This window comes from Ailuropoda melanoleuca, chromosome 6 (assembly GCF_002007445.2).
Source record: "Ailuropoda melanoleuca isolate Jingjing chromosome 6, ASM200744v2, whole genome shotgun sequence".
In the NCBI taxonomy this organism is placed as follows: domain Eukaryota; kingdom Metazoa; phylum Chordata; class Mammalia; order Carnivora; family Ursidae; genus Ailuropoda; species Ailuropoda melanoleuca.
In genome coordinates this window covers 37,982,749-38,004,020 of record NC_048223.1, presented here as the reverse complement: position 1 = coordinate 38,004,020, position 21,272 = coordinate 37,982,749, and the positions used below count along the sequence as shown (strand labels likewise).

At 36.8% G+C, this 21,272-nt stretch overlaps 1 protein-coding gene and 1 long non-coding RNA gene across 7 annotated transcripts in view; one reads left to right on the top strand and one right to left on the bottom strand.

Moving 5' to 3' along the window:
- The window catches only part of GOLGA4 (golgin A4), a 117,368-nt gene that overhangs the window by 3,070 nt on the left and 93,026 nt on the right, over positions 1-21,272 (top strand). For 4 of the 6 annotated variants that reach the window (XM_019794549.2, XM_019794550.2, XM_011218940.3 and 1 more), the window contains exons 2-3: positions 12,944-13,033; positions 18,015-18,113. In XM_019794549.2, coding sequence (XP_019650108.1) covers positions 12,944-13,033; positions 18,015-18,113 — 189 coding nt within the window. The remainder of the gene's footprint in view (positions 1-12,943; positions 13,034-18,014; positions 18,114-21,272) is intronic. The other 2 variants (XM_019794551.2, XM_034662246.1) reach the window with 1 other exon arrangement.
- Positions 9,693-19,390, bottom strand: LOC105235533. Its single transcript, XR_853871.3, has 2 exons — positions 19,326-19,390; positions 9,693-11,133 (listed from the first exon to the last, which is right to left on the bottom strand). It is a non-coding gene; the product is annotated as an uncharacterized LOC105235533 (long non-coding RNA).

Genomic DNA, 21,272 nt, shown 5'->3' with positions numbered 1-21,272 from the left:
TAAATTATTTTGTGTTGAAGGCACCATGCCCTCAAGAATTTACCTGGGTGTGAAAGGCATTTCCCTTTTACCCACTCAAGAGGATTTGTTTGTTCTTGGTCTACTTTTTGTGAGTTTGTAACCTCGCTATGTGCCACATGTTTTTCTTCTCTCTGCTTTTGAACTGTTGTGGGCTTTGAATCAAGATATATAAACAACTTTTTTTTTTTTTAAAGATACGTAAACTTCTAAAATTTTGTGTGAAATAAGGGCAAGTACCTGAGGGATTCTTTAGCGCAGTGGAGTATATTAACACAAATTTTGAGTGTTTGGAGGCCTTTATGTGCATACTTCCTGTTTCTTAGCTTGCTTTTCATAGGTGAGGTGGCCTGATAAGTATTTTTCCAATAGATTGAGTTGTCAGGCATAGATACTTCTGGGATAAATGAAGCATTTACATCACAATATTTGTAAAACTTTCTAGCAATAATAATAATGATATAGTATAGGGTTCCTTAAGAGTTTGAAAGCATTCAATAAAAACAAGAAATAGCCTTCTAATATTCCCTAATCACTTCAGTTTGGTTGCTACTAAGATTATTTGCACCATTCCTTGTTTGAAGTAATTATTTATTCAACACTGATGATGACTTGCAGCCTAATCACTAATTAAAAATGAAGTTGAAAAAATTTTAAATCAAGGTTCACTTATATTATTATTATTATTGTTATTATTATTATTATTTATTTTTTAAAAGTAGGCTCCATGCCCAGTGTGGAGCCCAATGCAGGGCTTGAACTAGCCACCCTGAGATCCAAACCTGAGCTGAGATCAAGAGGGGGATGCTTGACTGAGCCACCCAAGTGCCCCCACTTACATTATTATTTATTTATTTATTTATTTATTTATTTATTTTGAGAGAGAGTGTGTGCATGAGGCGGAGCAGGGAGAGGAGGGAGAGAGAGAATCTTAAGCAGGCTCCATACCCAGCACAGAGCCCAATTGATTTCAGGACCCTGAGATGAAATCAAGAGTCCTATGCTTAGCCAACTAAGCCACCTAGGCGCCCCACTTACACTATTTTTTAACAATGAATATCTGTTTTGAATTTTTAAATTCCTGTGTGGTATCTGTCTTGATTGGATGGGGGCCCCCCAAATGTGGAGTGTCCTGATCAGGTGGGGGCCAGTGGCATGGGCGGTGAAAGGATTCATACAAGGCAGAACAAAGGAGATAGAAGTTTATTGGATATACCTCAAGGGAGTAGCTAGCAGGACAGCAAAACAGACTGCAATAGGAGGCAGTGAGTGGGGGCTGTATTTAAAGCAAAAAGGTGAGGACATATGGGGATATACAGAATTTTACCTTTTTTTGGTAACTGTGCCTGGTTGTAAGTAGTGCATTTGTCAGTTAGGGCCTATGGATATTTTGAGGTGGGTTGTCTGATGGGCCTGCCTGAATGTAGCCAGGTGGTCGCTGTGGGCCCTTTTGCCTTGATCAAGTTTCTGTTGCTCAAGCTGTTATCTAAAGGCAGCCTTACAGAATGAATTGGATAAAATAAGCATTAAAAAATAATATAGAATACATTGTAATTGGGATATATGTAGTACATAAATAAAAATATATTTTTAAATTTTATTTATTTATTTATTTATTTATTTATTTATTTATTTAATCACTACACCCAATGTGGGGTTCAAACTCATGACCCTGAGATCAAGAGTTGCATGCCCCTCTGACTGAGCCCGCCAGGCACCCAACATAAATAAAAAATATTTTTAAACATTTTTAGCCTTTTCCAAATATTACTAAAACTTAAAAGTACAGACACAAATGGACAAATATTGTATGATTCTACTTAGTGGTACCTGAATTAGTCAAATTTATAGAGACAAAAAATAGAACGGTGGTTGCTAGGGGCTGGAGAGAGGAGGAAGTGGGGAGTTACTGCTTAATGGGTAGAGTTTTGGCTTGGAAAAATGAAAAAGTTCTGGAGATGGATGATGATGGTTGTACAACAATGTGAATATACTTAACACTACTGGACTATACACCTAAAACTGGTTAAAATGGTAACTTTTATGTTATATAAATTTCACCACAATAAAAATAATTAAAAACAGTAGAAAGTGGGACTCCAGAATAATAGTTTATGTAATAGAAAATTTTAAAAAATGGGGCGCCTGGGTGGCACAGCGGTTAAGCGTCTGCCTTCGGCTCAGGGTGTGATCCCGGCGTTATGGGATCAAGCCCCACATCAGGCTTCTCTGCTGTGAGCTGTTTCTTCCTCTCCCAGTCCCCCTGCTTGTGTTCCCTCTCTCGCTGGCTGTCTCTATCTCTGTCGAATAAATAAATAAAATCTTTAAAAAAAAATAATGAAGGTCAGGGCTCTAAAAGGACAGGATTTTAACCAATAGTGGTTGTTTCCTTCACCTTCTAAATCACAAGGGATTAGTAAGACATTCTCATTTATTTGTGGAATTCTCGGTGGGAAGTGTTCCCTCAGACTGTTGAGCATCTTTCTTTTGCCTCACCTTCCAGCATCATGTGTTGCAGTTGAGAAGTCTAATTCCAAACCTGTTCTTTCTTCATTGGTAGTTAACCTGATCTTTGAATATTCTCTTCTTCCTTGATTTTAGAAAATTCCCAATTTTCTTATTTTAGTTCTTTGTTGTTGTTTTTTGCCCCCACACCCCTTAAAAATCTTATTAATCTTTCTGGACAATTTCTTTGTGTATTCTTACTTTCTTTTTATATATTCCCTTTTTCCTGTTTGTTCTATTGTTTTGAGAGATTTCAATTTTTATTACTAGAATAAATTTAATAATTTAATAAATTATTAAATTCAATAAATTTATAACATTTAATATTTAATAATTTAATAAATTATTAAATTTATTCTAGTAATCATATATTTAAGTTTTACAAATAACACTAGTAAACATTTATTTAGTAATTATTATCAATCAGGTACTTTTCTTGGTTGTACTGCATGATTTCCAATTAAAACATGAAATAATATGACATATGACTTGTATTATCCCCATTTTACAGATAAGAAATTGAAGCTAAGGGAGGTAAAGTAACTTGTCTCTGGTACACAGTTAATCTGTGGTAAAGCTGAGATGAATTTAGGTAGTGTGGCTCAGAAGCCCATTTTTTTAAACCACTGTGCTTACACTTGTTGCTTTATTTTACTTTTTAGTGGCAGCTTATGGTTGTTTAAAGAAACTAGAGTTTATCAAAACTCTGGGAGGATAAGCACACATCCATGTTTGAGTTCTGTTTCTCGATTTTTCTGATTTTTTGGGTCACTTATATTCTTACTGGTCATCTTGGTTGGTTTTGTTGTTGTTGAGAAAAATGTCTTGTGATTGTTGGATGTTCATTTGTGTTTATGAAGTCCTGGCAGGTGATTTATTTTGACAGCTGACATGGGTTTTCTCTGCTCTTATGTGCTTCTGCCACGTGTGGAGAGTGTTTAGGAAAGGGAACAATCAGAGGATCCCTCCCTCCTCTGCCAGCCCAAACAAAGAGGGTATACCTTCTTTGAAAGGTGACCATATAATTTATCATGCAAACATTCTTCAGAATGAAAGGGGACACTACTTCTAATAATGATCCTGGAACATAAACTGGCATCAGCTGGGTGGGACTGGGGTTGCAGTGGGCAAACTCAGGTGTATTGGTACCCTGCTACTTTGTGGTACCAGACCCCACTGTTGAAGAGCTAACTCCTACAAGGTAGCTTGCTCATTATCTTTTGCGGTTACCTTTGTCTGGAAATATGTTTGGGTTGAAGGAGGCTGACCTCAAGTACCTGTTTGTCACACAAACCCTTAATTAATCCCTGAGAACAATAATCTCCCATTCTAGTACTCTAAACCTGTGCTTTTTTCCCCCCTATTGGAAGAATTTGCTTCTGCCTCTTCTTCAGCCTTCTGTGCACATTTGGAGTTATGGCTACCTTTGTCCTGATTTCTCCACCAATTTGAATCCTTTTGCTTTTGATTCTTCAGAAATTTGTCATTATCTTTTCATTGTTGATGTTCTCTGCTTTATTCTTGAGTTTTAATTAATCTATGTTTTTCTACCTTTTTTTTTTTTAAGATTTTTTTTTTTATTTATGTGACAGAGAGACAGCCAGCGAGAGAGGGAACACAGCAGGGGAGTGGGAGAGGAAGAAGCAGGCTCCCAGCGGAGAAGCCTGATGTGGGGCTCGATCCCAGAATGCCGGGATCACGCCCTGAGCCGAAGGCAGACGCTTAACGACTGTGCTACCCAGGCGCCCCTCTACCTTTTTTTTTTTTTTTTAACTTTCATTTCAGTGGGTTTTTAGGAGGGAGAGGAGGTAAATGATAGTATTCAGTTTTCATTCTTTTATTAGAAACCTAATCATCATGATGTATTTAACCATAAGTTCAGGGGCGCCTGGGTGGCTCAGTCCGTTAAGCATCTGCCTTTGACTCAGGTCATGATCCCAGAGTCCTGGGATTGAGCCTCTTCTCCTCCTCCCTCTGCCTGCGGCTCCTCCTGCTTGTGCTCTCTTTCTGTCAAATAAATAAATAAAATCTTTAAAAAAATAAATAGAAGTCAGATATGTTAGAAGATGAACTTATGTGTTTTTTTAAAAGATTTTATTTTTATTTATTTATTTGACAGAGAGACAGCCAGTGAGAGAGGGAACACAGCAGGGGAGTGAGAGAGGAAGAAGCAGGCTCCCAGTGGTGGAGCCTGATGTGGGGCTCGATCTCAGAACGCCGGAATCACACCCTGAGCCGAAGGCAGATGCTTAACGACTGCGCCACCCAGGAGCCCCTTATGTGTGTGTTTTTTTTAAAGATTTTATTTATTCATTTGAGAGAGCGAGAGTGAGAGAGCACAAGCAGGGGGGAACAGCAGAGGGAGACTTTTAAGTTACAAATTCTCAACAAGTGTATATTCCTTAGATTGCTCCAGCCTAGCCGCAACAGTATGTGCCCACTTGACAGATCAGGGTTCTGTTGGTTCATTCATTCAATCAATCATTTATTTAACAAATATTCCTTAGATTGTAAAAATATTACCTGATTTTTCTATCTTATTTATTTTGTAGACTCAGTTAAGTTAGCATAAACCATGTGATTGGCCTTGAAATATGCTGTTAACAATAGCTAGTATCTGAAGTGTTGAGAATGTCAGTCCACTTATTATTTGTTATCAACTTTTGGATGAGCTTTAAGCTGAAAAACAGATCTTTTAATCTGTGTGTTTTAAATTTTATTGGGTATCTTGTATTGAACACACTAAATACTTATGATTTTAATTAAAATTTTAAAATAAAATTTTGCTTTCATTTTTATCAAACTAATATGTTACATGGTTTTAAAAGGTGAGGTACTACTGAAAGGATATTATGCAAAAAACCATTGTCTGCTCCAACCCTCCAGTCCTATTCTCCATGTTCTCAGCATTTTGTTTGCTCAGATATTTAACTTCATATTTCTAATAATAACCTTTTGTTGCTTTGCTCTTTGTTGAGTTGTGTATTGTAAACCATATTTACTGATTTCCTGCCAAGGAGGAGGATTTTGGGAGCATTGCTCCATTGTTTTCTGTTTGCCCTGTTGCTATTGAGAAGTCCGTTGTCATTCTGCTGCTTTTTTTTTCTGGAGACTTTAGGATCTTCCCTTTACATCTTGTTGTCTGAAATTTCATGGTAAATATGCCTGTATATGGATTTCTTTATGTATTGTGCTGGACACTCAGTGGGCATTGTATGGTGCCACTTCTGTGCTTACATTCTTGGAAACTTTTACATATTTTTTCTTTGATAATTCCCTCTCCTTTATTTTTTTCTCTTCTCTCTTGAGCTGCAATTTGGTAGCTTTTGTGCCTTTAAGGTAGATTCTCTTTTTTCTTTTTTTACCATTTATGTTCTATTTTGGGTTTTTTTGTTTTTGTGTTTTGTGTTTTGTTTTGTTCTACTTTTGAGAGATTTCTTCAACTTTTTTAACTCTTCATTGAATTTTTAATTTTGGCTATCTTATTTTAGAATTTCGAAGGGCTGTTTCTTACTGTCTTTTCCTTTTTTATAGCATTGTTCTTGTTATACAGATATGATATCTCTCAGAATAATGGTGATTTTTTTTTCAAGTTTTCTTTTAATCTTTATTGTTTTGTTTTTTTTTTTCTAGTTGCTGTGTTTTTGCTTGTTTTTGGCTTACTTTTTTACTTTGGAAACTTTATTGAGTGCTCTGGGCTTTCCATTCATATTTAAGGGTGAGACACTAAAAATCTGATGCTGTTTGGAGGTAGCATGTGACAGAGACACTGGGGTTCTCTGCTGGTTTATTATTGGGGGAAATATCTTCATGCTGGTAACCACAGGTCTGGAGGTCATTTGGTTTCTCCAGAGAAGCAAAGTGTGCTTTGGAGAAAAGGTGAGGGGGTTATAAGCCAAGCTGCCAACCTTCTGAAAGCAGGGCTGATTCACTGCACAGATTCCACTTAATCCCACTAAGGTTAATCATATACTTTGCTCTTCACTCCTATCTTACTGTGCTTGGTTTTGCCACTTTGGAGCCTTACTGGCTCCCACAAATAAACCTCTCGTTCTTCAGAGGCTCTGTAAGGTAGAACAGGGACCTGGGGATCTTTCAGCCACTGTTCCTGTTTTTGGTCTTGTCTCTTCACTTTTGCATCTTGTGTTATATTTCTGCTTTAAGTTCTAAGTCTTTTCATGGTTCTGGGGATGAAAATAGGCTTGCTTCTCATTACTACTTTCTTTTGTAGCTCCTTGGGGTTGTAATGTTCTCAGTTGTGTTAAATCCTTTACTGTTCTTTCATTCATATATTTTTTAAGATTTTATTTATTTATTTATTTGAGAGAGAATGAGCAGTGGGGATGGGCAGAGGGAGAGGGACAAGCAAATTCCCCACTTAGCAATGAGCTGGATGACCTGCTCGATCTCAGGACCCTGAGATCATGACCCGAGCTGAAGGCAGATGCTTAACTGATTGAGCCACCCGGGCACCTCTGGTTGAAATTTCTTAACTCTTTGGGAGGCAGAGAAAATAGGAGCCTATACTCCATCTGCTGTGTTTAACTGGAAGTTTCCTTAAATTACTTTTGGGTGAGTGGATTTGACTATATTAAGGGGCTGGTTTTGAGGTAAGCATTTATAACATGAGCAGCAATATTTCATTTCTGGCACTACTATTTTAGATGTCAGGATGCAGAAGGTGCTTTACGAAGGACATGGTGAAAAGCTCTAATACTTTTGGTAATTAGAATATAAAGGTTTATGTGAAGAATTAACTACAAGTTACTTTGGCCATTCCTGTGGAGCTGGGATATCAAATAGATTGGGGAGAGACTTTCAGCAGGGCGTGATGGGAAGGATTCTGTGGTGTGTCCTAGCCATGATTGATTGTCAGTGGGTGTGGGAGGGAGAAATGAAGCCAGATTTTTTTATGCAGGAATAAGGATAACATCTCATCTCATCTCTTTGGGGCATAACTTGAGAACCAAGGAAATAAGTCAGAAGGCATCCCAGATTTTAGTGTCACCAACTTCACATTCCACAGCTAATCTAAGTTATTCATAAGGAAACTTAAAAAACCCCTCATTTAGAGCTTCCTTATGCTTATTTTGTCTACAGTTCCAATAAATGTAGTGATCCAGTTTCTAAACTAGTAGCAGGCTAAAATGAGTAGTGAAGACTTACTACAAGTAGCATATTTACAAGAGGGACAACTTATTTAACTCTTCAATTGAGTTTTTAATTTTGGCTATCTTATTTTAGAATATCTAAGGGCTATTTCTTACTGTCTTTTCCTTTTTCATAGCATTTTTCTTGTTAAATAAAGAGAAAAAATGTTTAATGTTAAATTATGTTGTTTCCTTTTTTTTTAGATTTTATTTATTTATTTGAGAGAGAGAGAGAGCACAAGTGTAAGCAGGCAGAGTGGCAGGGAGAGGGAGAAGCAGGCAGCCTGATGCGGGACTCCATCCTAGGACCCTGGGATCATGACCTGAGCTGAAGGCAGATGCTTAACCTACTGAGCCACCCAGGCACCCCTATGTTCAGTTTTCTTTTATCTTAAAAAAATTTTAGAGATTTTATTTATTTATTTATTTATTTATTTATTTATTTATTAATTTATTTATTTATTTCAGAGAGCGAGAGCGAGCGCGCGTTAGTGCGCCTGCGCTAGTGGTGGGGGGAGGCAGAGGAAGAGGGAGAGGCAGGCTCCCTGCTGAGTGGACGCTTAAGCAGCCAAGCCACCAGGTGCCTCTCCTTTTATCTTTAGAAACTCGAATTAGTTGATTGATTTCAGAAAGTTATAGATTTCAGAAAGTTATAGATTCAAAATGGTTACAACTCATTGTATCTGCAAAGCCCTTCAGGTATCAATGAGGCGTAACCATTTTGAATCTATAATTTTAGATAGATATCTATATCTATATCTCTACCTTTGTCTTTTTTTATATCTATACTTTTCTAAATCTAATAATTCAGCTGTCTTGATTAATTCTTTCCACGAAAACTCCCGGATAGTAGAGCCCCTAATGAATAAACTTTGGTTAACATAGTTTTGACTTTAATATAGAACTTTTCAATAATACGAATATCCAAAATGTGTGTTTTTGTTATCTTTAGATTGTATTGTTCAGCCTAGGGTTAATGCTTTTTAATTTTTATTTTTCAAGATAAAATATAGTAGATATATTTGATGTAGTCTAGATTTAAGAGTTAGCGGCTGTGTGTATGTACACTGTTCTTATAAGGACAACGTGGTATAGTGAAAGCAGTTAAGAGGGTTGTGGAATCTTAGTGGGTTGAGGTCAGCTTTTTTTTTTTTAAGTAAACTCTGCACTACACGTGGGGCTTGAACTCAGCCCTGCGATCAAGCCAGCCAGGCACCCCCTGGCTTTTTTTTTTTTAATGAAAGAATAAACTGGGTCAGGAAATATAACACCTTCTGTCATAAAGATTAAGGTTCTGTAAAACTTTTTTCTTAGAGGTGTCTGTATGTAAAATGGGTGCTTTGTTTTGTCTTTTACAACATGGGTCCCAGTGAAAAAAAATCTGAGAAACAGTGATCTAAAGAATGCCAGGGAAGTGGATGAGGGAATTGGAAGACCTGTGTCCTAACCCATAACACAGATCTTGTATGCAACTTGGGCAAGCTACACAAGCATTTTGACCTTCTTATTTTCTCATCAGAGATGATAATATCTGTCCTGCTTACCTTTCAGATTGGTTGTGAGGATCAAAAGAAATAAAAAATTTGAAAACATTTGTTGGAGCACCTAGCTGACTCTGTAAAGTATGCAACTCTTGGTCTCAGGGTTGTGAGTTCAAGCCCCACGTTGGGTGTGGAGCCTACCAATAAATTGAGTATATACGTACAAATAAAAAAAATATATTTGTGTGTGTATATGTGTGTGTGTGTATACATATATATGTATATATATCTCCAAATATATATATTTGTAATTTTAGAGCACTTATTTATTGAATAGGGCCTTCTAAGGTGCGTTGCTGGGTGTTGCATTTGCCTTGAAGGGTAGATACAGTCTCTGTACCATGGGGTTGAGAGACAAGTACACCTAGTATGGTAGTAGTGTGTACAGGGTGCTGTGGCTGCACGTAGGAAAGCATTTCTGGAGAGAGTCAGGGTGACATCTGAGCAGAGTCTTGATGGATAATGAAAAGTCATGGTATAGGGACAAGCCACTCAAGGTTTATTATTCCCAAAAGCGATTGTATACATTTTCTTATGTTGCATAACAAAATTACTACAGTCTTAGTGCCTAATAACCCAGTTGTTACTTCATAGTCCGTAGGTCAGAAGTCTGGCGTGGGCCACTCACTGGTATCTCTGCGAAGAGTTTCACAAGGTGTCATCCAGACTGTGTTCTTATCTGGAGCTTAGGGTTTTCTTCTGTGCTCATGTAGCTGTAGTAGAATTTAGTCCTCTGTGGTTACAGGACTGAGGCCCTTATTTCTTCCTGGCTGTTGAAGGGGGCCACTCAGCTCCTAGAGGCCACCTGCAGTTCCTTGTCACTTGGCCCTCATAGGCATTTTGTTTTCTTTCAGGACAGCAGGGGTTCATTTCTTTACCTTCTGTGTCTGCCTTTGCATTCTAGACTCTTACTTGAAGGGCTTTTGTGATTAGGCTAAACCCATCCGGGTAATCTTTTCATTAACTCAAAGACTACTAATTAGAAACTTTAAATATGCCTGTAGAAATCCTTTTACTATGTAATGTGAGATAGTCAGGGGAGTGATCTCATTATATTCACAGGGTGAGGGGTCATTTGGGATCATCTTAGAATTCTTCCTATGACAGTGACTAAAATAGTTTTTCCTATACTGAAATTGAGGCCAGTGGTTAGTTAATAATCCGTTGGTGGGCAATAAAGATATTAATTGTGAGAAATAGCTTTGAAACCTGTCCAGATTTCTCATGGCCATGAGAATTAACATGACGAAGTTTAGTTTGGAGGAATCTAAATCCCTTTATATTTTGAAGTGAGGATAGCCCTTTAAAGATCCAGGACCTTCCGATAAATGGTCAAGTACAGTTAGTTTTCTTATGCATGTTTTATATTTTACTATCATACGTAATGTACGTGATTCTTACTCTTGCAACTCTAGGGGAAGACCTGCCAGTCGTCAGGCCAAGCCTGCCAGGTGGTACTACTTTTCTGAAGACAGTGTGTTTTATGACCTACCTATTCTTCAACTTTGCAGTGTGTTTTATGACCTACCTATTCTTCAACATTTGATTTTGCTAATTAATCCAGAGTGATGAGTTTCTCAGTTACTGATTAGGCTCGCATGAAGCCAAAGTATAAAGATTGTAAATATTTATAGTAGGGGAATACTTTTCAAGTGATTGGATGGTCACTGTCAAAAAGTAGCCCTTTCCTAGTATCTGGAAAGCTGAATCAATAATTCCTCTGTACAACTGCATAAAGCTTTGTCTCCATTGCTCACCAGATGATGAACTTTAAATTTGTATGTCTGTTTTCTCACATCCCTCACTTATGACTCAGAGTCTCATGTGGATATATTCATTGGTGGAGCTCAGGTCACCTGCCCTAGATGAGAAGGAGACTGAGTAACTTTTCTGAGTTCTAACTTATGGAGTTACAAGAGCTGTTTAGGAAAAAAAAAAAAGGTTATTAAATTTTTGTCATTGTTTTGTTGATATTTTCCCCCCTCCACCCAATTAAATTGTTCCTTTTGATTCTGGTTTTGACAGAAAAATCTCTTTCCCATTCAGTGATTATAGAAATAAACTCTCATATGAGTTAAATAGGTAATGGGGATTAAGGAGTGCATTTTTTTTTAAATGATTTTTTATTATATTATGTTAGTCACCATACAGTACATCCCCGGATTCCGATGTAAAGTTCGATGCTTCATTAGTTGTGTATAACACCCAGTGCACCATGCAATACTTGCCCTCCTTACCACCCATCATCAGTCTATCCCATTCCCCCACCCCCCTCCCCTCTGAAGTCCTCAGTTTGTTTCTCATAGTCCATGAGAGACTAAGGAGTGCATTTTTGATGAGCAGCGGCTGTTGTAATATTACACTGCTTGTTAACTAACTGGCATTTAAATAAAAACTTAAAAATTAAATCTTTAATATAGCTTAAGTATGAAGTAAGCATCTGATTGGTGTCTCTTCCCCTGTATGGATGGCCATTTGTCCCAAAACCATTTATGGAACATCTGTCTTAATTTGAAATGTTGCGCTTACTATAAAGTAAATATGTATGTGTGTATGTGCGTACACTATTCCTAATGACCTCTCTGCTCCAGCCTAGCCGCAACAGTATGGGCCCACTTGACAGATCAGGGTTCTGTTGGTTCATTCATTCAATCAATCATTTATTTAACAAATATTTATTAAAGGCCTTTTACTGATGTAGAGCTTTGCAGTCTACAAAAGAGTAAGACATCAAGACTTCTATGTGTAGATGAGTTCAGATCTATTTTATTATGGGTGAGGGCGGGTCTTAAAGTTTTGGCTTTAAACTTTCAGGACTTGGGGCGCCTGGGTGGCACAGCGGTTGAGCGTCTGCCTTCGGCTCAGGGCGTGATCCCGGCGTTGTGGGATCGAGCCCCACATCGGGCTCCTTCACTAGGAGCCTGCTTCTTCCTCTCCCACTCCCCCTGGCTTGTGTTCCCTCTCTCTCTGGCTGTCTCTATCTCTGTCGAATGGATAAATAAAATCTTAAAAAAAAAAAAAAAGAATTTAAACTTTCAGGACTCTTTTTAGTTCACCTTAGAGTAGACTTCAACCTTCTAGTTTAAATTTTGGGCCCTTTCTCCTGAGGGTTTTTGTACTGAAAATTATAGGAGTCAGGCTCTCCTTTACAGAACTAAATGGGTTGGCATCTTAGGATCTAGCTGTGGTGTGCAAGGTAGACTTAAAGCAAAGCCCTTAACTGGAGAGATGTTTACTTGTGCATTACATAGTATCGAATATTAGAGCTGGAAGGCATTTTAAAGATTGAATTGACAATCTTATTTTTTTTTACTGAACTTTTAATTTTGGAATAATTTTCATTTATAGGAAAGTTGCCAAAATAGTACAGTTTTCATATACTCCTGAGCTGGTTTCACTTTCCCCTAATGTTATCATCTTATGTTAACATCACAACCTTATTTTATATATGAGGACACATAGCCCTCAAAAAGTTAGTTTAGCTAAGGTCACAGTTCTGGTTGGTGGCTAAGGTCAGAATTCTGGTTGGTGGCAGAATCAGACCAAGAACCCAGTAGGCAGCCTAGGTCTTCTAGTTGCTTGTTTTGGGTATTGTTTTCTTTTTCATGTGCTTGTTTTTTTCCTTTCTTTCATGGGGTTCTTTGGCATGAACTGAGAGAAGGACTACGCAATACATAGTCCGTTAGCCAATGTAGTCTTTCTAATTTGTGCAATAATTTTTAAATCTAGGCTCCCTCCAATTCTTCAACACCAACAAGAACCAGGAGCAGGACATCTTCATTTGCAGAGCAACTTGATGAAGGTACACCGAATAGAGAGGTAAGTTTGGAATTTCTTCTTTAATAAACCTCTTATAAGAAGCTTATTAATCTAAAATGCAGGCTACTGTTGATAATAAAATGGGAAATTATTTTGACAGGTCAATTATTTAATTGCTAGTTATTTTTATTAATAACATTAGTTTTTTTTTTTTGTAAATAGTAGTTATGCTTTTGTAAAGTATGTTTTCTTTGAGAATCTTAATTTGAAGGGATAATATACCTTTATCCTCTGCCTTTAATAGTTGAGGTTTATAATAATTTAATAATAATTTGTTTAACATAGCGTCATATAAAGTTCTATATTTTTAAGCTATTGACTAGAATCTGTGAATTTAGCTGATTCTGTGAGACTTGTAGCTAGCTGCATAGCTCAGATTAGATTTTTTTGAACTTCTTTTGCTGTGAACGTGTGAGACAGGTTCAGAAGAGAGTAAAACAGAAATGCACAAACCAATGAGTTATTATGAAGTAAATCTCATGTAACCACCACTGAGGTTCCAGAAGGAACACTGTTAGCGTTAGAGCGCTGTGTTCTTCCCCCCCAAAGATTACTATCATCCTGACCTTTTGGTATTTGTTTCTTTCCTTTTCTTTATAGTACCACTTAAGTATGCCTTCTGTTGTGAACATTATAAACATTTGGGTTGTTTACAGTTTGGGGTTATTATAAATTATGCTGCTGTGAACATCATTGTACATTTCTTTTGGTACACATGTACCTGCATTTCTTCTGCTTTGTACCTAGGAGTAGAACACAGGGTCAAAAGGTATATAGAGTTTTAACACATTGTTTTTCAGAATAGTTGTAGAACTTTACTTTTCCACCAGGAGTTTCTGAAAGTTGCTGGTGCTCTACATTTTTGTGAGTTGTCTTAATTTCGGCCATTCTCATAGGTGTGTAGTGTTCTCTTATTATAGTTTTAATTTGCATTTCTCTGATGGCTAATAAGATTGAGCACTTTTCATCTGTGTATTGGCCATTTGGTATCTTTTTTTGTGACGTGCTTGTTTATGTATCTTGCTCATTTTCTCTTGGTTTGTCTTTTATTGATTTGTAGTTCTTTTTTATATAGTTTGGATAGGAGTTTTTTTGTTGAGGTATAATTGGCATATAACACTAATTTCATGTGTACAATGTAGTGATTTGATATTTGAATACACTGAAATGATCACCACAATAAGTCTAGTTACCATTCATCACCATATATAGTTACAAATTTTTTTTCCTGTAATGAGTTTTTTTTTCTGTGTCTTGATGTTTCTTCTTTTTCTTTTCTTTTCTTTTTTGTTTCAAGTTTTTATTTAAATTCCAGTTAACATATATAGATAAAAGCTTTTTATTGGATATATGCCTAGCAGATATCTTCCTCTGCTCTGTGGCTTACCCTTTTATTCTCTTCATGGTGTCCTTAGATGAACCACAATTCTTAGTTTTAATGTATTCCAATTTATCAATATTTTATTTTCTTGCTAGTGTTTTTGTTTCTTTTTAAAGAATTCTTACCCTGAGAGTATTTTCCTGTTTTACTTTTCAAAAATCATTTTTTAATTGAGGTATAGTGTACAACATAGTGATTTGACAAGTCTGTCAGTTATATTGTGCTGACCAAAAGTGTGGCTGCCACCTGTCACCATCTGTCACCATACAATGCTATTACAATATCTTTGACTGTGTTCTCTATGCTGTACTTTTTATTCCTGTAACTTAATCATTCCATAACAGGAAGCCTCTTGCTCTCCTTTACCCATTTTGCCCATCCTCCCATATCCTGTTTCACTTTTCACGTTTGGATCTACATTCCATTTGGAAATGATTTTTTTCACATGGTGTGAGTTAGGGATCAAGTCTGTGTGTCTCCCCCCAACCCCGCTTGTATGGCTCTCCACTTGCCCCAGTCTTTCCACATTGCTCCACTGTGCTACCTTTTTTTCAGAAATTAAGTGTCTATATTTGAGTGGATTTGGTTCTGGGCTCTCTCTTCTGTTCTCTTGTTTGCTTTGTCTGTCTTTGATCTGATACCACACTGTGCTAATAATGGTAGTTTTATATTAAATCTTGTCTTCTGTAGAGCAGATCTTTCTTGTCTTGGTCAGTTTGGGCTGCTTTAACACACTTGCTAAGATACTAAACTTTTTAGAGACCCTCCTCTAATAGATACATTAATTCATAGGAGATATGCTAATTTGTTACATACAGTGAATGCTAGTGGATGCCTTAGGGCAGTCATTAGGACTTAATTTTCTCTTTGAGCTCTGGTTAAGAAGGACTGGGAGGGTTCTGTGCTGCTAAGGTTAGATTTAGTGCCGCAAGCCAGGAGCTGAAGTGGGGCTCCCAGAACTGTAGGAAAGAGGTTGGGAAAAGCTTTCACTGACTGCTGCTTAGAGCTCTCTGTGGCCGATTTTGAGAAGCTGCTGTCCCTAGGGAGGCCTCATGACCAAGAACTGAATCAAACCTCACATTGGCTTATTGTGACTGAGTCAGTGATAACCCCTATATTGCCATAGGTCAGGAAACTCAAACTGGAGCCTAGGGAATCAGATTGACTGGATAAGGAAAGATGAGTACAGAAGGAAGGAGAAAGATAATACCTTCCTCAAAGTGAACCTGTAGATGAAAATTCTAAAACAAATGCTAGGAAGGCAGCCAGTAAAAACAAGAATTGGAATATAAATTTATCCTAGATGAAATTCAAATAATAGACTAGTCTAGAAAAGACTTTAAAACAAATATCTTTTTTTAAAGATTTTATTTATTTATTTGACAGAGCGAGAGAGGACAAACGGGAAACAGTAGAGGGAGAGGGAGAAACAGGCTCCCCGCTGAGCAGGGAGCTGATGCAGGACTCAATCCCAGGACCCCAGGATCATGACCTGAGCGGAAAGCAGACACTTAACTATCTGAGCCACCCAGAAGCCCCTAAAACAAATATCTTTAATAAAATACATGAAGTAATAATTCTCTGAAAAAGAAGATAAAATAATGGGGAAAAACAGACTAAAACTAAAGTAGATTAGGTAGATAGGAAAAAGAACCAATTAGAAATCCTTGAAGTGAAAAAAAATTGATGTAAAAACATAGAATAAAACTCAGACATGTCCCAATTCATGGGAAAATTCGGGTATTTAAAAAGGATACTGAATAATTCCACCAAAAACTGAGAGAGATAAAGAAATATGTATATGAGAGTAAGAGACATGGAGGGTAGATCAGAAACCTTCAACAGATATCTAATGGGAGTTTTATGTATCTTCATGAATGTTTAGACATATAGAACTTCAGTCAGTGTTAGTTCAGCTGATGGCTTCACCTAAGGACCACAGAAGAGGTGAATTAAGTTCTTAATAGATTTGGATTAGAATTTGAACAGAGTTTGAGAGATACGGAATTGAGACAGAATTTGAGAATATTTGGAAACTGATCTGTGTAAGATTTTCATAGTCATAAGAAGCAAATGACAAGGACAGCCAGTGGGAGGAAAGGCTCTTTAGGTTTTGAGGTAGCTGTCAATGGAAACTAATTTTGATACACTTGGCTTTTATTTGGGCTAGGGGCAGGAGTGTAAATTGTTGTCTGGCAGCATCTTCCTTTGAAATGTTTGGTCAACATGTTTTTCTATACTGGGTATCAGCTTTTGTGTTTTTTTCTTAAGATTTCAAATATATTCTTTACTGTGAAATTTTAAATTATTTTGCTTGGGCCAGAGTGACTTCGTTTCAAATGTTAATTTTGGAAGCCTAAGAAGAATGAATTTGTTATAGCCCATAATTTAAAATCACATCCATTTCAAGGATGACCTTTCTGAGTTGCCGGAGAGTTCAGATTTTCAGCAAGCATAGAAACTTGGATAAGATGAGTGCCCAGAGCCAAAGAGGCATCCAGTACCTTTTAGTACACCACTAATACTCAACTTCTAGGACCACATGAAGAGTTAGTGGAGGCTCCATGGTCGTATACATAACTACCATACTAAGATGAAAAGTGTAAGTTCTTGAAAAGCTTGTGCAGCATTTATTTTCTGATATAAGTTCTTCATATATATATATACACACACACACACACACATACATACATTAACTGCTGTGTTAATATTTGCAAAAGATTAGTTTTTTCTTTAGTTTTTATTTTGAAATAATCATAGATCCATAGGAGGTTTTAAAATTTTTTTTTAGGGAGGGCCTGTGTACCTTTTACCCATTTTCTCCCAAAGATGTCTTGTATAACTATTGTATGCTATCAAAACAGGGCAACTGATATTGGTAAACTGTGTGACATCCACAGAGCTTAGTCAGATTTCAGCAGTTTTACATTTAAAAGTTCATTTTAATTATAATTTTTTCTAAATCTAATTCATGATATTAATATTTTGGTGTATATAGTTTCTGAAAGAAGACTGAAGGACAGAAGAGAATACATATTAAAAGAATTAGTATAATAGAATTTATCCTCAAAATTTGTTATATGAATTTCAATCTCAAAAGTTTCCTTTGTACATATTGGAGAAAACTATTTTTGTTTCTAAGTACAAAATAAATGATTATTTAAAATTTTATGTGTTTTATCCTCCCCATAAATTTCAATGCTATCTTTTTGAATGTATAGAAGTGGTCAATATTTGTTAAATTAAGGCTTTGTGTTCTTTACCGTGTGTGGTTTTTATTGGTTTAGACTCTTAAACCAAATTGGCAGACATGCGTTGTGCTGTGGTGGCTGTTGCATATATCATTTGTATGCCAGTAAGCAAGTTGGTTAAAGCTGGGATTTGAGTTTCTAAACGGCTCAACTCCTCTCCATTCCTAACCTTTCCAGCAACTTGTTATTTCTGTGGGTGGAGAGATGGTAGGGGTTGTGGTGGTGCAAGGCCATTGTAGTGTTGTGTATGCTGCGCGGAGAGAACACTTTGCAACATGCCCTTACTGTGATCTGTTTTTCATTATTTGTTTTATTTTTATACCTCTGCTTATTACACTGAATGAGACAGCTACTAGCCGGGATGATAGCAGAGCCTGCTTTTCTCTCTGAGTATACTATCTTTGCTTTGGATTCCTCCAAACAGCCTAAAACACAGACTGACAGTGTGGTGAGTCCTTCCACCGCTTTCTGCATTCCCTTTGAGGGGAAGCAAAGTAATTTGGTAATTCTAGAAGCAAATCTCATGCTGCTTGTCACTGACTGTCTCTCAAAGCATCTTCAATGCCCTGTTGCTAACCCTGCCCTAAAAAATCAGAGTGAATTGCTGAATTCTGATGGCTGGTGTGTTTTCTGATAGCTTTTTAACAACAACAAAATAACACTGTCTTCATTAATGTAGTGAAGACTGCCTTCACCTTGGTCTAAACTCGAAGTTTCTCTCTAGGGAATGTTTGCACATTAACTAAAAATGGTATGTATTTCTAGAAATCTCTGTCTTACTATTGGTAGGAGGCCAAGAATATTTTGAGATGTGACTCACATTTTAAGGAACAAAAAAGCATTGTAGGTAAATCCATAATTGAGCAACATTGAGCAGGTAGGTGGATTCTACTGTAACAAATAATTGTACCTTATTTTGGGAGAGTACCAGTTTTCTATATACTAAACATCTGAAAGGAAGAAGTTATTTCATTATTTTTCAATTGACTGAATTCGTATAATTTTGAATCTTGTATATAATTTCACTTTGAGAAAGTGGACTGTTTTCATATGTATCTTAAGTTCTTAATTTAGGAAATTAAGATTTAGAGATGTTTGTGCAGTAAGGATAGCTTTTTGTGTTGCATTGGATACTGACTAAATTGGGATTGAGGTTTTCTTAAACAATGAGAATTGGTTTAATTTACTAAGTAGCTTGTGATGAAATTGTAACATTTCTGTACTTAATCCATGCAGCCAGGAAAAACTTTGTATGCATATGGTCAGTAGCAATCCTAAATTACATTCTGAACTTGGGTTTTATTTTTAAAATATTTAGAAAGATTCTATTTATTTGAGAGAGAGAGAGACAGAAAACAAATGGAATGGGGGCAGAGGAAGAGGGAGAAGCAGACTCCACACTGAACAGGGAGCCCAACATAGGGCTTGATCCCAGGTCCCTGGGTTCATGACCTGAGCTGAAGGCAGACACTTAACCCTCTGAGCCACTCAGGCACCCTGAATTTGGTTTTAGAGAAGAAAGCGGCTGAGGGTTTTAGTGGCGCCCTAGCTTGGATCTTAGGGCAAAGGGTCTCTCCTTCATGCTGACTATAAGTAACACCTAACTATTTTCAAAACTGGTTTGAGAGGGAGATGGGAGTCCCAGTTAAAGATAACTTACCAATTTACTTTAAAAATGAGGGGCGCCTGGGTGGCTCAGTCGTTGGGCGTCTGCCTTCGGCTCAGGGCGTGATCCCGGCGTTATGGGATTGAGCCCCACATCATGCTCCTCTGCTGGGAACCTGCTTCTTCCTCTCCCACTCCCCCTGCTTGTGTTCCCTCTCTGCTGGCTGTCTCTCTCTGTCAAATAAATAAATAAAATCTTTAAAAAAAAAAAAAAAGATGTGAAATGTTTAAAAAAAAATAAAAACACAAAATGATATTACTTTTTATTTCATGTAATAGTAACAGAGACTTAAAAAAAAAGAACTTCTCCANAAAAAGATGTGAAATGTTTAAAAAAAAAAAACACAAAATGATATTACTTTTTATTTCATGTAATAGTAACAGAGACTTAAAAAAAAAGAACTTCTCCAAGGCCCCCTTCCATATACATAAAAGTAATTAAAGTACCTCTTCTATTGTGAAAAATGCTAATGATTTTAAAATATAGGCTTTGTAACTATTTAAAAATAATTTAAGTAGACTAAAAGTCTTCATTAATTTTATTTCAATTTTGTTCAGATAAAAACTTACTTCTCTTCATGTAACAAAGGGAAACCATAGCATAACCTATAGTGGAATACAAATTTAGTGAGGGTCTACTTAGGAGTTCATCAGCTGTTGACTTTTACCTAATTCAGTTTTTTGAAAAATGACCCCATATTCTAAGAATTGTTTAGTGCTCAGCAGTCAATAAACAGTTGTTGAAAAATTGAACAAAACATAATTGAAGATAAATCTGGCAGGGAACCTGTGTATGCTTTTAAATTAAATGCACGTTAGATTAGAAGAATTTTTCTCTTCTTTTAGAATTGTGTTCAGTAGAAAGTATTGGTGACAGTTAAGTATTGACACATGTTGAACTTCTCTCTGGGAGGGCTTCAGAAGTCTTTTTTTTTTTTTTAAGATTTTATTTATTTATTTGACAGAGAGAGACAGTGAGAGAGGGAACACAAGCAAGCGGAGTGTGAGAGGGAGAAGCAGGCTTCCTGCGGAGCAGGGAGCCCAATGCGGGGCTCAATCCCAGGACCCTGGGATCATGACCTGAGCTGAAGGCAGACGCTTAACGGCTGAGCCAACCAGGCACCACCCCCGCAAAGTCTTTTTATACTGTAGGAAGTAACTGCATAAGGATTTGACAAGCATATACTGAACCTCTACCTCCAGTCAAACAAAAGTTGGTCTTGGGGACCAAGATGAAAATACAGGGTTCCTGCCTTCCGAGGGTTTATCGTTTAGTATGGAGACATATGCTTGAAATACAAAGGAATTAAACCTTCACAGAAGAAAATATAGGTGTAGGGAATACGTGTTAGCCTTCAGGCAAGCCATACGAAGCTACATAAAAGAAGCTGCATTTGCAAGTTGAGAGGTAAATGAGAATTTGCTGGGCAGAAATGAAGGAGGCATTTTAAATAGTTTCAAAATCTTCAGTTTTGCTTCTACAGTTTGGTAATTTAAATTTACAAGGTAACATGGCCAATGCTTTTTTTTATCTGTCCTTCATTTATTTAGATATATGGTATAATACATATATTGAAATATATATATGTAGGGAGGGAAAGTTTTTAAATGTTAGGTTGTGTTTGTCTGATACGGTGATAGGTCAAACAATTATAGAATAGCTTTTTGTATGGACCATAGTCATAATCAAGTAACTTAGAATAGAATATGGACTCTCTTACCACTCTTCTCCTAACTTAAAATATTTTAGGGAACCATTTCATTTCCTTTCTCCATAATTTAACTGCCTATTAATTTTCAATATATGGACCGAAAGACTTGTTGAACTCTATAAAGTATGTTTTTTTTAATTTTATAATGTGTAGTATAGTGTATTTTTAGGTCCAGCAAGCATTAATTATCATGCTACACAAATATAGCCATATATACAACTTGCAGTTCT